This window comes from Fonsecaea pedrosoi (genome assembly GCF_000835455.1).
Source record: "Fonsecaea pedrosoi CBS 271.37 unplaced genomic scaffold supercont1.1, whole genome shotgun sequence".
In the NCBI taxonomy this organism is placed as follows: Eukaryota; Fungi; Ascomycota; class Eurotiomycetes; order Chaetothyriales; family Herpotrichiellaceae; genus Fonsecaea; species Fonsecaea pedrosoi.
This window is the reverse complement of record NW_013550615.1, coordinates 91,431-106,945: the sequence shown is the minus strand read 5'-3', so window position 1 is coordinate 106,945 and position 15,515 is coordinate 91,431. Positions and strand designations below refer to the sequence as shown.

At 52.9% G+C, this 15,515-nt stretch overlaps 4 protein-coding genes across 4 annotated transcripts; 3 read left to right on the top strand and 1 right to left on the bottom strand.

Annotated features, from left to right (window-relative positions):
- Window positions 1-454: 454 nt before the first annotated feature.
- Z517_00027 (uncharacterized protein) lies at window positions 455-2,319 on the bottom strand (the record flags this gene model as incomplete). Its single annotated transcript, XM_013432993.1, has 5 exons — window positions 455-730; window positions 792-1,116; window positions 1,174-1,645; window positions 1,699-2,029; window positions 2,116-2,319. The coding sequence occupies 5 exons, from the start codon at window positions 2,317-2,319 to the stop codon at window positions 455-457; spliced, it is 1,608 nt and encodes a 535-aa protein (XP_013288447.1).
- A 2,378-nt stretch (window positions 2,320-4,697) lies between these two features.
- Z517_00026 (uncharacterized protein) lies at window positions 4,698-6,551 on the top strand (the record flags this gene model as incomplete). The annotated part of the gene is made up of 5 exons (XM_013432992.1): window positions 4,698-4,779; window positions 4,828-4,859; window positions 4,918-4,997; window positions 5,045-5,126; window positions 5,178-6,551. The coding sequence occupies 5 exons, from the start codon at window positions 4,698-4,700 to the stop codon at window positions 6,549-6,551; spliced, it is 1,650 nt and encodes a 549-aa protein (XP_013288446.1).
- A 937-nt stretch (window positions 6,552-7,488) lies between these two features.
- Z517_00025 (uncharacterized protein) lies at window positions 7,489-11,214 on the top strand (the record flags this gene model as incomplete). The annotated part of the gene is made up of 1 exon (XM_013432991.1): window positions 7,489-11,214. The coding sequence occupies one exon, from the start codon at window positions 7,489-7,491 to the stop codon at window positions 11,212-11,214; it is 3,726 nt and encodes a 1,241-aa protein (XP_013288445.1).
- A 1,896-nt stretch (window positions 11,215-13,110) lies between these two features.
- Z517_00024 (uncharacterized protein) lies at window positions 13,111-15,024 on the top strand (the record flags this gene model as incomplete). Its single annotated transcript, XM_013432990.1, has 1 exon — window positions 13,111-15,024. One exon carries the CDS (start codon window positions 13,111-13,113, stop codon window positions 15,022-15,024), a length of 1,914 nt encoding a protein of 637 aa, XP_013288444.1.
- Window positions 15,025-15,515: the final 491 nt, after the last annotated feature.

Genomic DNA, 15,515 nt, shown 5'->3' with positions numbered 1-15,515 from the left:
TGGATGACCAAGCAAAGTAAAGAGTGTTTTGGACCTGGATGGTCAAATGGGATAGAAATCAGAATGTGAGAAGGTTAGAAGGGAAGCAAGCGGAGCGAAAAGCATTTCATTAGTTATTTACATGACATGACATTCACTAAGCCTAACATGGTCTAGCCTCGTAGCTTCCCTTCGTGACGAGGCTGACAGTTGCACATTCTCACATTCCCACATTCCCACATTCCGAACAGTGCCATGATGGTACGAGGTACGGTTATTGCTCCAAGATCCGTCAGTCTCACTGTTCCATGGTTCAATCAGATAGTCACATGTATTAACAGCCATCCTACTATTGTCTATGGAGGTCCACCCGCAGGAAGACGGGAAGTCTAGATAACTGACAACTGATATCTGCTATTCATCGTTTATTGAGCCCCAGTCATACAGACGAGCAAGGCTACAACCTCTTCAAGACCTACTCCTTGACTTCAATGTGCTCGCGCTCAATGATCTCGACGGCGCCCTTCTTGTGGTCGCTTCCCACGGCGTCCTCGTCGCCGGCATTGATCTCCTGTTTCTGCAGGATGTCGTTCTTGACGGCGTTCTTGCCGTCGAAGATGACGCTGACTTCCTCGAGCGTGATCTTGGAGGTCTCGGGGTACGTAAAGTACACGACGACGATGGTGATGATGATGATGATATTGATGACGAGGTAGTATTTCCAGCCAATGTTTTTCAGCGCGACGGGGTTCTGGGTGACGGGAAAATGTTAGCAGAATCTCGAGGAGTGGAGAAAGAAATTCCAATCTTACCAAGTAATTGAAGCCGGTGATGGTCGCTTGGACGAGCAGGTTCTGCGTGCAGATGAGTTTCGGCCGGATGTCGTAGCTCATGACCTCGACCGTGTATCCGGTCAGGATGCCGTTCCAGGTCGTGGCGTAAAAGGCATTGAAGACAAAGATGAATGCAATCACCGCGGGGCCGGCGTCCTTGACCCCATCCTGGACGTACAAAGCGCTGCAGATAGTCCACGGTAAGAATCCGCAAAACAGCATGCCAAAGAGGGAAGTCAACAGCATGGGCCGGCGACCAAACTTGTCAATCACGTATGCGCCCCAGAATGCCCATCCCATGTTCCTGCGAGTCATGTCAGTTGCTAATCACTACCAAAAATCCAAGACACCCGACACTTACCACATCGTGAGGCACCCGTTGATGATCGACTGGTGGCGGGGATTGGTAATGCCGACTCCTGTCAGGATCAAGACGAGGTAATAACCGATGATGGTCTGGCCAGTGGCTTGGCTGAGAATCGAGCAGGTCACAACTATCCAGGTACGGTGGCGATTACCCGGCGTGCGGACTAGGTCGAGCCAGCTTCTGCTACCGTTCTCCTTCTCGAAGGCCAGCGTCTGCACGATCTCATTGTACTCAAAGGTAGCGAGTGGATCGGCCTCATTGCCACCGCAGTGCCAGTCGACCAGAGTCTTGAATGCTTCTTCGTTCCGACCTCGTGAGCAGAGCCAGCGTGGACTCTCAGGTACCCACCAGGTAAGGGTGACGGAGATCAGAGATGGGAACATCTGAATCAATGAGACACTGCGCCAGCTCCAGTCACTCTGAATGGACAGGGTTCCGAGCGTGATCCAAGCTGCAATGGCGGCACCTGGAGAATCAATGTCAGCAACGTGCCAGAACCTCCATCCACGAGATCCTCACCGAAGTAATACAGAGTATTGAGTAGCGTGGACAACTGAGCACGGTGGGTTGGGTGCGCAAGCTCCGAGACGAGCATGGGAGCGGCCGTGTATTCGAAACTGAGTCCTAGACCGATGACACAGCGCGCGACTGCGAACATGGCGATCCCTCGCGCGAACGACTGTAGAAAGACGCCTACGATGATGATTACCGCTCCAGATATGATGATCAATTTGCGACCGATCTTCTCGACGAGCCACCAAAGAAAGAACTGCGAAATGACACCGCCGAGACCTTGAGTACCGTTGAAGATACCAAGCTGGGCGCCTGTCGGGTGGTTGAAATAGGATTGCTGTCCTCACATAGTCAGTAATTGCAAACATGAAGTTGGGCAGGTGTCGCATGATCACCACCAAAGGATCCTTTGGCGAAACATACCCAGAAGGTCAACGTCTGCATTCCATTCATGATGGAGCCGTCAAGGCCATTCGTGGCCTGCACGATGAGCACCACGCAGAGCCAGCCATAGAGCTTCCGCAAATGCTTGTACTTGTACCATGGTTTGTCCAACAGTTTCTGCACATTAATGGTCGTATCCCCTCGCTTCGTACCGACGACAATTTGATTCTCTTGAGGAGCCATGCTTGACTTGGGGAGCGCTCTCAGTGAACTTGCGAGAGAAACTGAGATCTAGGAGGACGGTAATCACCTCGGGGCATTCTACCACGACCTTCTTGCATACATATGAAGTATTTGGAACGGCCAATAGATGATCTCCCCACATCTCGAACTGCCGCGTCCGGAGAGTCTCCGCAGAAGTACGGGGGGTAATTGCAACAGCCTAGGACACATTTGCGGACGGTATTTAGGCTAAAGCGCTTGCATGGCATGATATACGGTGCGTAAGGAAAGGCGGTAGTGTTCTTAGGCTTTCGAAGAAGAGGTCTCTGACGGTCGAGGCACCATACACCGTCGGGGATAGACGGGATGGGCCGACGGCGAGGGTCAGTCAACTTATACCGTAGCGCTGCCCGAACAGCGTTAGAAAATGCTTGGGTGAAAGTCAAGAGGCGTTAAGAGGCTGAAAGGACCAAAGGTGCGGAACGAAGACCTACCTGCAATAGATAGAGGCAAAAAAACACCCCCATTGACCTCGTCTGGTATGCCGGCCGTTCTCATAGCGAAGCGAAGCAGAAGACCGAGACACGTGAACGGGAACTTGTGCAATCCGGGGAAACGAGGATTTTGCCGGCTCGACCACCTTCAGGCCTTCGGAGTGAGCCAGGCTCCACAAACCCATTCCCCCGCGCGGACATTTCATGGAGTTGGTAGGGCCAGGGGCTGTTAACCCAGAGGTACAGCGAGGTCAGCCAGCCTTTAGCCTGAAGACACGAGCCCTTTGTCAAGTCTTCTGACGGACAAGTTGCTAGTCTGGAAACAGCGAAACCCACTTCGGGTTTCGCCTTGGATAAATGCCAACAGTAGCCTACCGAGGGTTTGTTGTGGACAATGACCACCAGGTCGACGCCGCTCCCTGATTTCTCGGTTAGACAGGGCATTCAGCTCCCTCAAGAGGCAATGCGAGGCGTTGAGGCAAGCGACAACCACATGGCGACACGCATTTTAGCCTCGCACCAGTGTCGTAGGGAAATATCTCCTGATTGCACATTTGGGCTTGCAGGGCCTGGGTAAGCCATGCCGAACGTATCTTCCGGGAATAGGCCCAGGGCGATAACCTGGCTCGCATCCCAAATGATATGCAGGGAACTTCCTAGATTGTTGGTGCATGAGCACCCCGCAGCCTTTGTGCGCGAGCTGACCCGAAGGAGTAGTCTGGTTTTGGAGAGACAGTGTCATGCTGAAGGCGACTCAATGCACGGGATGTTGTCTGCTTTCGTCAAATTTGAGTGCAACAGCATGAGGGCCATTTGCTTACCCCTCTTCTTGAACTTCTGTACTCGCCCCCAAGTAGTTATATGTCTCGAGTTAGAACGGTCCTATCAACGAATGCCCAAAAGATGGAGAGAGGTCTCGATACTCTGGATCGTATTGCCATCAATACACCGTTCCCTGTCATGTCACCATCCGCAAACGCATCTGATGGACACAGTCTCGCGACTTCGAGTCAGGTGCGCCTAGTGGAGCAAGCCATATACAGGGCTGTAACTTGCCTACCCCAAGTGAAGCCGATAATTCTGGCACCAACAAGCTTTGATGAACCCAGGAGGTCGAGGTTTCTAGTCAGGGTTTATCTTTTCTGTGTGAGTGGTAACTTCGTCTTCGATCCATGAACCAGTCTGGCCAGAGAGCAGCCTCTTCATGCTAGTAAGCATTCTACTCTTCAGCAGATCCAATATTTCATCGTCACTTCTCTTGCCGTCCTGCCCTGGTCTGCTCCGATGCTCATGGAGACTTCGCTGGTGATGATCTCCTCAGTCTCTGGGAAGAAGTTCTGCACACTCTCTACTGAACGGTGATGGATTCTCTGGATGTTCTGGTCCTCGAGGTTGGGCCTTGAACAAGTGAGCCCGTTTCTTGTAAGAACGTCACATGCCTGCAACTCGACCACTCCTGAAAGAGCATTTAAATGTACCGTCTGAGCAGTGTGCCTTTCCTGCAACTGATTTAGATCAGCCACAAAGTGCCCTCTCTCAGCGTTGGGAATCAACACGCCAGAAGAGAACCGAATTTGCGAGGAAGATAAGGGCGATGATCCGGCGCAGAGTACCTGGCGAGCTGGTTCCTGAACCTGATGTTGTTGGGAGTCAAGGAGACTTTCGTCCGGGCTTGTCGGCTGCGCCATGATTGGCTGAACCGCGAACCTCAATTGAGGCTGCGGACCTTCGCAGATTATCTGGCATCACAACGCAGGGGGAATAATTCCTACCAGTTGTTTCGCCCTCTACATAGCGAACTACTCCATTCACTCGTTGTTTCTTCGAAGCAAGGCCGTCGTCACTTTTCTTGACTCTGTTCTCGTGCATTCCATCTTGTTAATCTCACCCTCACCGCTACTAAACATGGACTTCGAAAGTCTGAAGAACCAGGTTAGCAATTTGACCCTCTACGACCTCAAAGCTGGGGTCCGAAAGGTTCAAAATGGTAAGTCGATCTCCCTAGTTTAAAGAAAGATTGCTGACATTGACGAAGCCGTCATGAACTTGACCGAGATGGAGGCCAAGGTGAGTCACTTCCCCCTTTCAATCCACTGCTCCAGCATGTATCTTACTTTCCCATCAGGTTCGAGAAGCCACAAACGGAGATCCATGGGGCGCATCGGCAAGTCTTATGCAAGAAATCGCCCAGGGTACACACAATTAGTCCGTCGCGTCCTCGACGGTTTGGAACCACAAGCTGATTGTCGCAGCCAACAATTGAACGAAATCATGCCCATGATCTATAAACGATTCACAGACAAGACTGCGGAAGAGTGGAGGCAGATATACAAGGTACGGGCTCAAGACTCCCTCGAGATATCGTTGTGCTCACTGTTGGGTTAGGCCTTGCAACTCCTCGAGTTTCTCTGCAAAAATGGGTCGGAGCGAGTTATCGATGATGCCCGATCACACCTGTCCCTCCTCCGAATGCTCCGCCAGTTCCATTATATTGATCAAAATGGCAAAGACCAGGGTGTGAATGTCCGGAACCGATCTGCAGAGTTGGTAAAACTCCTGAGTGATGTCGATACCATCAGATCAGAGCGAAAGAAAGCACGCGCAAACCGCAACAAATACGGAGGAGTAGAAGGTGGAATGGGAATGGGTGGCGGCTTCTCGAGCGGAAGTCGATATGGTGGCTTCGGCAGCGAGACTGGGGGATTCGGAGGCTATCAGGGCGAGGTTTACGGCGATGGTGGAGGTTTTGGCGGTCGCGAAACCGACTTTTCGGGCACTCAGCGCCGTGGCGACCAGTTTGAGGAGTATGACGAGGCCGACGATTTCGAGACCTCAAGACCGACAAGAAGCACGGCCAGCCGAACAACGGCGCCGACGACTACTGCAAAACGAGATCCGCCTAAGCCGAAGGAACCGGAACAAGATCTCTTTGATTTCGGCGACGATCAAAGTGCGACGAAGCAATCAAGCGGCAAAGCGCCAGCAGCTCAGTCGGGTGGTCTGGATGATTTTGGCGGCCTACAAAGCAGCACAGCAAATGACGACGACGATTTTGATGACTTTCAATCCGCTACCAGTCCAGCGGCGATACAGCCAGTTGCAAATCCTCTGGCTGGGATTGCTCCTCCACCAACCACCTCAACTACAACCTCAGCCACGCAGTTTGCGGCTCCAAAGCCAGTGGCTCCAGGACAAGCCGCTGGCCTCAACAACATCTTCACAACTACATCCCCAGCACCATCGACGACTTCTTCGATAATGTCACCGACGACATCAACGTTTTCACCACCACCTGCACAGAAACCTGTTCAGCCTTTACAACCTACCGGGTTCAAACCCTCTGGACCGAACTATTTCACATCAGTCCCCGTGTCGATAAACTCACAGTCCACTGCCACATCTAATGCCTCAACGCCTCTGGGCGGGGCCACCCCTTCATACACATCCTCTACGTCTGCGGCATCACTCGGCAAGCCCACTTCCAAACCTGCTGCAGGTAAAGGTGGTGATGCCTTTGGAGATCTCTGGAGTACTGCAAGCACCAAAGCAGGAGTCAAGGGAACTACTGGGCCGCAGAAGGGTCCAGATCTAGCGAGTATGGCCAAAGCAAAGAGCCAAGCGGGAATCTGGGGAGCGGCATCAGCAGCGAGCTCGACAACCCCAAGGCCTGGAGGGATGGCTTCGAGCACTAACACCGCCTCGGGACCAGCCAAACCAAGCACACCTTTGGGCAACGGCTTGGATGATTTGCTGGGGTAGACGAATATGAGAAATCCTTGAATTTGCCGTAACCATGAAAAGAGACATTCGCAGCTCCAGCAACACAGGCCCTTGTGAGATTTGCATAATGAAAGAAATCATAATTGCTTTTGTTTGTCGCGGCCTCGTGAAAATCTAGGGTCTCTGATCATAATCGAACTCCTTACATGTCTTTCCAGTCGGTAGGCTCGGGTGCTTGTCTATATGGGGTGATTATACTACAGGCGGCGACGACCAATGATGATGGCGACAGGCAATGCGAGTGAGACGGGATCGAGGAATCACGGAGTGCGATCCGATCCCTGAACGGATTTGTGGTGATGATACATAAGAGGATGGCAAGATCGAGCCGGGGACGCGCTCTCCAGGGTGGCTGGGCGGTATCCGATGAAGGATGATGGATGATGGGGTGTGTGCCATTCGGACCCTTTGAACCAGATAGAAGATTGCCATCGCATTATCCTCGCCCCTATTGTATATTCATAAGACTGTTCTTTTCATCCTCACTGATACCTATGTAGGTGTTGTCCATCTTTGTATAGACAAGAAACCCCACCGCCCCAACGAAATAACTTGGATCTGCCTTCATCGGAGGAATACTACAGGTGCACAGTGGAAACGAAGCTTGAACTCCTCCGACCCTTTGAGTCCCCCGCCGCTAAAGCCTTCCCGCTGCTGCCTTCGTCATTGTGCATACCCTCGACTCTGTGGTTGATCGACCTTGTCGCAATCGATTGCGGCCGCAGGCTCACCAATCATCACAAGGAATGGCGGGGTGAAAGATGAACTCCCTCCCCCAGCAACGCAGGGAGCCATCGACTAACTCGTCTTTGCCCATCCATCGGGTAAGGTAAGTGGCTTTCCAACCCTGCATCTAACTTTCTCTCCATTTCCCGTTTCCTCATCATCTTCTCTCGCCCCCGCTGCAAATGCTAATATGACAGAAAGACCTGTCCACAAGCGCTCCAAGAGTGCAAGAGTCCTCAACCTTCTCCGCAACGATAATCCTCCTCGAGAAAACGGTTCAGATCCAGAGTCGCCAGTAACGACGACGACCTCCCTCACCGGCCCTTTCTCCTCGACGGCTCCCTTGACTCCGGGTGATGGTCCGCGGTTGAGTCCACTGTCTCCGACTACCACGAGAAACTCTCAGCTAGCCATGGATTCGAGCGAGTACTCTAGGGAATCAGATTCGTCCCACCACATGCACCACGTCCCATCAGGCGTCTCTTCTAGCCAGGGCACCTCGATTGAGGACTCTGTTCGTACCTTTCGAGTCTTTGAAGTTCTCCGCGGCAAGGACGCTGCCGCGATCTCCAAAGCCATCGGTGAATCTATACCCTCCTCTTCCAATCCGCAGCCCATTCCCGGCACTACAATACTCCACCTAGCCATCCAGTGCGCAGAACCTCAGGTGGTAGAACAGGTTTTGAGGGAAGGAAAAGGTCTCGATGTCAATGCGCAGGATAAAGAGGGAAATACAGCTTTACATCTGGCGGCACAGCTTGGCCGCGCCCCTATTGTTCGAGACCTGCTCGAAGTATCCAGTATAAACGATGCCCTTCCAAATCGGCAAGGAAAACTCCCCATAGATCTCGCTCGGACCCCAGACATCTTTCAACAGCTCCAATTAGCGCGTTCTATCTTCCTGGATGACAAGATCAAGGAGATACATGCTGCGTTGCTCCAAAATGACTACAAGAAGTTCGAGGCCATCCTCACAGAGCCTCGAGTCGAGGGGACGCTCGACGTTAATGCGCTGGAGTTACCAACTGAGCCTATAACGGTTCAGACCGGCGGGACGCTCCTGCATGAAGCTGCACGGAAAAAAGATATCCAGTTGGCGCAGATCTTATTGTTGCACGGAGCAGACCCATTCCGCAGAGACCGAAAAGGGAGGCTCCCACAGCATGTAACCCAAGACGACCGGACCAAAGCCATCTTGAAGAAGTCCCCCGCAGCCGCCGCTGCTCAGCGAGGAATACAGGAGAAAGCAATTCTGGGGAACAACCCATCGCAGGCGAGGTCTGGAGCTGGCCTCAGTGATGCAAGCAAAGACGCTCGAGAAATGAAGGGTTATCTCAAGAAGTGGACAAATTACACGAGTGGATATAAACTGCGATGGTTTGTTCTTGAAGAAGGAGTTCTCAGCTATTACAAGCATCAAGATGACGCTGGGTCTGCCTGTCGAGGAGCTATCAACATGCGCATCGCCAAATTGCACATGGATCCACAGGACAAGACGAGATTCGAGATCCATGGCAAGTCCTCGGTCAAGTACCATTTGAAGGCCAACCATGTCGTAGAGGCCAAAAGATGGTTCTGGGCGCTCAACAATGCCATCCAGTACACAAAGGATGAAGCAAAAGAAGAAGAGAAAAGGCGTACCCTTGACACAGAAAGCCTTCGACATGCCCGTACCGATACATCCGACACTCTGAGCGCGACGGCCAGCCGATCGAAACAGCCAACCCAGTCGCTGGGGGTGGCAGGAAGCTCATCCAAGGTAAGTTTCCGTTCTGATGTGGAAGGTGGCTCAGCATACGATTCGTACGACGCGAGTCTTCAAGGCGAAGACCTTCAGAAAGTGCCTACCAATCCGGCGACCAATATCGACGCGGATGAGGATATCGATGGTGATGACGCTAGCAGTCGTGAAGTACACCAGCCAGGAAGTAAAGATGCATTCAATATCACTGCACAGTCTGCCAAGCTGCAACTCGACCTTCTGGCGCGAGTTTCCGACGCGTTGATTGCCCGGCAAACATCGCGAGCTGATACGACACTATCCGATCCAGATGTCGCACAAGCGCTACTCACCTATCAAACGGCCGTGAACAGCCTCAATGGCCTGGTTGCAGACCTGTTGAAGATTGCTCGAGACCGTGACGCTTATTGGCAATATCGGTTAGATCGAGACGCAGATGCTCGGAGGATGTGGGAAGAAAGCATGGCTAAGATCGCTTATGAGCACGAAGATCTCAAGAGGTCGATCGCAGAGTCGGAAGACAAGCGCAAGCGCACGAAACGGGCCTTGAAGGAGGCTCTTGAGGGACAATCAGTGCCCGCAAGCCGTCCAGGGTCAATGTTCCAACAAGAGACGCTGGAACACATCCAGTTTACGGAAGCGGTAGAGAACCAACTGGACATTCGAGCAGAAGCTCAAATCTCAACGAGAGCGCGTCGGAAATCTGTCACCAGAGATGGTAACAGAAGAAAATCCATCATCGCGCAACTCACAAATCTTTCCGATTCCGAATCTGGAGATGATGAAGAATTCTTCGACGCAATTGATGAAGGCAAGGTCGAGGTGGTCGAACCGCTTCTTCTCAGTCCGCCGCCAGTGCATGTCCCATCATCCTTGGAAAAAGAACAAGAGCCTTTTGTCGACGAAAGAGCCAGAAAGCAGATGGAAATTGAGCCATCTTACGCAGGATATGAAGATGGTGTCCGTGAACGACTGAAACTGGATGCCGATAACCGTCCGAAGATTTCGCTTTGGGGTATTCTCAAGTCTATGATAGGCAAGGATATGACCAAGATGACGCTGCCGGTGTCTTTCAACGAGCCAACCTCCCTTCTACAGCGCGTTGCTGAAGATATGGAATATGCCGATCTCCTCGACATTGCAGCAGATCGCCCGGACGCCACTGAGCGTCTTGTGTATGTGGCCGCGTTCGCTGCCTCGGAATACGCCAGCACAATTGGGCGCGTCGCGAAGCCCTTCAACCCCTTGCTCGGGGAAACGTATGAATACGTCCGGCCCGACAAAGGATATCGATTCTTCATCGAACAAGTCAGCCATCATCCCCCAATTGGCGCTGCGTATGCGGAGTCTGCACGATGGGACTACTGGGGCGAATCAGCCGTGAAATCAAAATTCTACGGCAAGTCATTCGACATCAATCCATTGGGAACATGGTTCCTGCGCCTCCGCCCTTCAAACGGGGATCCGCCCGAGCTATACACCTGGAAGAAGGTTACAAGTTCCGTCGTGGGCATTATTACTGGAAACCCCACAGTGGACAATTATGGCACCATGGAGATCAAGAATTGGACAACGGGTGAAGTCTGCGTTCTTGACTTCAAACAACGCGGATGGAAGGCCAGTTCTGCATATCAAGTGTTTGGCAAAGTCATGGACGTTGACGGTGTCACGAAATGGAGTATCGGCGGAAGGTGGAACGACAAGATTTACGCTCGAGTCACAGAGGGATTCGAGGACCAAGCAGTAGGGGAAGGTCGGTTACACTCCGGCATGGGCAAAGGCACTCAATCCGACAGACAGCAGGCCTTCCTCGTTTGGGAAGCACATCCACGTCCTCAGGGAATTCCTTTCAATCTCACCCCCTTTGTCGTCACTTTGAATGCGGTCAGCGACTCACTGCGTCCACACCTCCCGCCTACCGACACGCGCCTGCGTCCCGATCAACGCGCCATGGAGGATGGGGAGTACGATTTCGCGGCAACGGAGAAGAATCGTGTGGAGGAGAAACAGCGTGCAGCCCGTCGTCGGCGTGAGAATTTGGGTGAAGAGTGGAAACCCAAATGGTTTGAGAAGAAGGTCGACCCCATTACCGGGGAAACCTATTGGGAGCACAACGGACTGTACTGGAGGAAGAGGGCGGAGAAGGACTGGACAGTTTGTGACGACATCTTTTAGAGCCAGAATGAGGAAGAATGGTAGCAGCGGAATGAAAGGAGAGGAAACAGTTCTACGACGAGGGGAGATTGAGATTTCATCTTCGAGGAAGGGCACAGCCAGCGGTGAGCGGAGGCGACATGAAACAATCACACGACGACTTCTTAGCACTTTGGAACTCGGCCACAGCAACAGAAATGCCTCTTGTCCGTACAGAAGGACGTTTACCTTTTGGTCCATTCTCTTGGCCTTGACTCGCACTGGCGACGATAGACTTCTGGCCTGTCGCCATTCAGTTCCAGCCTATTCATATATCAATGGACTGTATTTATATACCAGTTGTCTGTACCCGTAATGGTCAAGTTGTCTATCCAGATGAAAGAGCAAGGTCGTGACTGTTAATCACGACAGTTAGTTCCTCGTAGAGAAGTGAGACAGGGGTTGCTGGCCTGGTCTAAGTGAACAACTGGATGGTTGGCAGATGGAACTGAACAGAGAGCTTACCGAACTTTCTGGAATTGAGCCTTTGACGGGCTTTCAGATTTGCTGCATCGCAGATCGTGAGCTCCATGGTTAGATGGTCAATTCAGCTTGAAACAGGACTCGAGCTGGGTTTGGGACAGGTCAGCTCTTCGCTGAACATTGGAGCCATGGCTGGGTTGCAATTGTCTTGACATCCAAACTTGCCGCCTCTTTCCCTCTCAACGACGGACAACCGACGGAGAAGCCGATAATGTGATTAATATCTAGCGCAGGCCGGGACCATCGGAGTCACCTGTGGTAGGATTCCCAGCAAACCAGAGCAGTTCAAGAAGCGAGTTTGGTGTGGTCGTGCAGCTTGGGAAGCGTTGTGAACACAAAACGAGTGGACAAAGACAACAAGCCTCTTGAGGGCAAACTCGTACTGGCGGAAACACAGCAGGTTTCTAAGGCCCTCAGAGGAACCAGCAGTGCGAGGGGGTTGCAGGCTCGCAGCCCTTGCTTCCGGGCCGTCGTCCAGGGCATCGATAAGGAGAAGAGAGTTGCGTATGCAAAAAGCCTTATCGCAGTCTGATCCAGCTGCCTTGTCCAACCGCCAGAGTGAGGTTCACACCAAATTTCTTTGCGCACACCGTACAATCGCCCAGCTTCTGACTTAGAGGAGATCTTGGATTGTCGGAGTTGTTATCTTATCCAGCAAGCCCGAAAGCTTTCGAGAGCCTCAATCAGGCGCTCACTCTAAGCTCTCAAGCATTCAGCGTACGTCCCATCCAGAGTTGCAGCCGCTCGGGAGGCTCGCGGCATGCAACCCACGCCTAGCGGCCGTCGCAGAGGGAATCTGTCTTCCATTTGATAGGTCATTCGTCCCACTTGCACGGGTCCTGAATTATTTGGTATTCGTGCTGGGCCATGTGGCTAAGTACCCATGTTTCGTCTATTTCTGGCCCCCAGCCTGTTTAACGCTGGCTCTGGTTCCCAGATCGAATGAAACGGAAACGCCAGCTTAGATGCCTACCAAGAGAAGCTCCCAGATACCAGTAGGGTCAAGGTTGCGGGCCTACCCTCGCTTCAGCTTTTGCAGACACAGGGGCCATCTTTGAGACATTCTGAGCCGTGTTTGGCTGCGCTTGGCTCTCCCAAGCCCACCACATCCAGGAGATTGAGACGACACCCTGGCTAGGCATGGCTAAGGCATGGGTCGCAGTGTAGTCCTGGCGCATACCACTCGCTTGAGGGAAACGTCCAAGGGAACTTGTGCACCTAACATTTCAGCTACATACTCTGAAAATCCCCCGATTTCTTCACAACGGGTCTCGTCCTCTATCGACGGATATGTTTAAGTAATGTGGTAAATCCACCCACAGTGCAGGGTGCCTGCCACAGAGCCTTGTGCCCTTCATCGAACCGAGACGCTCCCACGCGCTGGAATTGAGAATCATGGCGTCAAAACAACCAGAGGACAGTACATATGAACTACTGCGCTATGGAGAAACTTCCGGGGTGAGTAGATGCCTACCATCGATGCTGTCTGACTATGACGAGCCACTATCTAAAGTGTTTCGCCAACAGGTACCAGCACCCGAGGAGCCTGAGCAAGGTATACGAAGCTTCATATGGCACAGCCCTTCGATTACAATTGTCTTCGGTATAGGAACAGCCTTTGCTGTGGGATGCGTTGTCTTCACCCAATGGTTGGGTACGCAGAAGTTTGTCTGCCCAGACTGGGCACTCGATTGTTCAGTGTCCGAGTTCCTTGCCGACGTCGTGGCCCACCTAGGCCAGGTGCAGGGTATCATCACCGCCGTCTATAGCGCATCGGTAGCCATGATGGCGTACGCGACATTCCAGGTTGCTGAGACGACACTCTGGCCGGCTCTGACGATGAGAACGTTCTCACTGGGCGACATGGACCACTATCTAGCCTTGACTCGGGGATCGCTGGCAGCGTCGCCAAGGGCCCTGTGGCAAGCTCGAGGTCTCGGTCCAGTGGCTGTTCTTCTCATCGCTACAGTCATTGCGATCCTCCAATTGACCAGCTCCATCTTTGTCGGGCACGTATACTCGGTCACGAATGTTACCACGACTTACTTCAGCAATCACTCGGATGGCGGTGGCATGGGTCTTTCCTTCGACGGCTTCCAGATGAACCCTCCTGGCATGCTCCCCGGCGCAGCTGGAGATGCGGTTTCGATCTATACGTCGTGGGCCAACGGCCTGAGCAGCGAACCCATGCCGGAACAGCGCAACTTCATCATTGACCGTGCCAATCTCTCAGCTGTGGGAGCGTTTTCAGCACACGCCATCGAGAAACACACCACTATCTCATGCTCAGCCACGCCCATCAACATCACCTCGGAGTACGCGGACATGTTCACTGTCCAGGTGAACATGTCGGCCACTGATCTTTGGATTCGCCAACAGCCACTGCTCTCACTGTGGGTGGATCGGTGGAAGAATCTCAGCGACGCAAGGGCAGTCACGACGATGATGTTCGCTGCCATCAACGGCACGATTGAGGGTGGTCACAGGAACGGGCCAAGCGAAGTCATGCTGGAACTGGGTTACACTGAGGGCGTTTCTTCACTGGCATGCGATATTGACGTGGAGCTCAAGGACAGCGTCGTCTGCACCCTGAAGGACCCGTCCAAATGCCCGCCCCCAAGCATGACTCTCTCCAAGCTAGAATCCCTCGGCCAGCCATGCAGTGGCTGCATCCCCGTCTGGCTCGCCGCCGCCGTAGAAGTGTATGGTGTGAGTATCTACGGGACACAGCCCATGTTCTACCCGACCGTTGCGAACCCAGGCGTCCTGGCACCCACCCAGCTCGGCAACCTCTCGGCCGCCTTGCCTGTTGCCTGGACCAGCGTTTCCACGGCTCCCACGTCGTACACGTGGCCGCAGGACATTCTGCGCAATTTTATCGAGGTCGGCTCCGGTGCCCTGGCCATAACCATCATGCGCCATTTCCCCAACGAGAGCGGCATCCTGGAATCCCGACTTCCCATGTTACGCATCGACGCGAGACGGAGCTGGCTCTTGCTGGTCCCACCGGCGCTGATCCTGCTGAGCGTCGTGCTCGTGGCCGCGCTGAGTGGCGTCATGCACTCCGAGGCGAACCTCCCCAACGTGCATCGGGGCACCACGAGCGAGATCGTCCTCAACAGCCAGACTGAGGACATCAAGTCCGTCGTCAGCGAGGCGAGGAGGACATCGACCACCCGAGCCACGCTGTCGAGGCTGCGAGTGCGGTACGGCGTGGTTGCTGGTGGAGGTGCCGGGCTAGCACGTAGAGGTGGCGTAAGTGCTTTTGACAAGAGGCTGAGCTCGACCGCGGGTTTCTACGGTTCATAGCTCGTGTACGTATAATGTACTGAAAAGGGGCGTTGACCAGGTAGTTGATTATATCAAGATCTAACGAGAACTCCTACATGTATCGAGGGAGACGGAAAAGACATACCAATGGGAATGATACACGAAATTCATGTCCACTTGGGCCCTATCATGTTTTGTTCTATCTGTCTATCTACTCATTCTTCATGGTCCTCTCGAGTTGAATCAAATACAACATGGCAGCTGGGATTCGATCGACCTTTCGCAGTCACTACAACACAGAACAGCTCGGCTCCCATCTCCTATTCCACCGAGTCTACGTGTGCTTGTTCGACGACAGCTCACCACCTTCCCCCTCAAAATAGTATTAACAAAACAATACAATTCCCCATCCCAATAGGCGAAGCCTCACCTTGTGCTGCCGAGTCTTTCCACAGACGCAATATACATACATATATATATGTATGGATGGATGTATTTGCGTACAACCGGGAGTAATATTGATTGCCCTC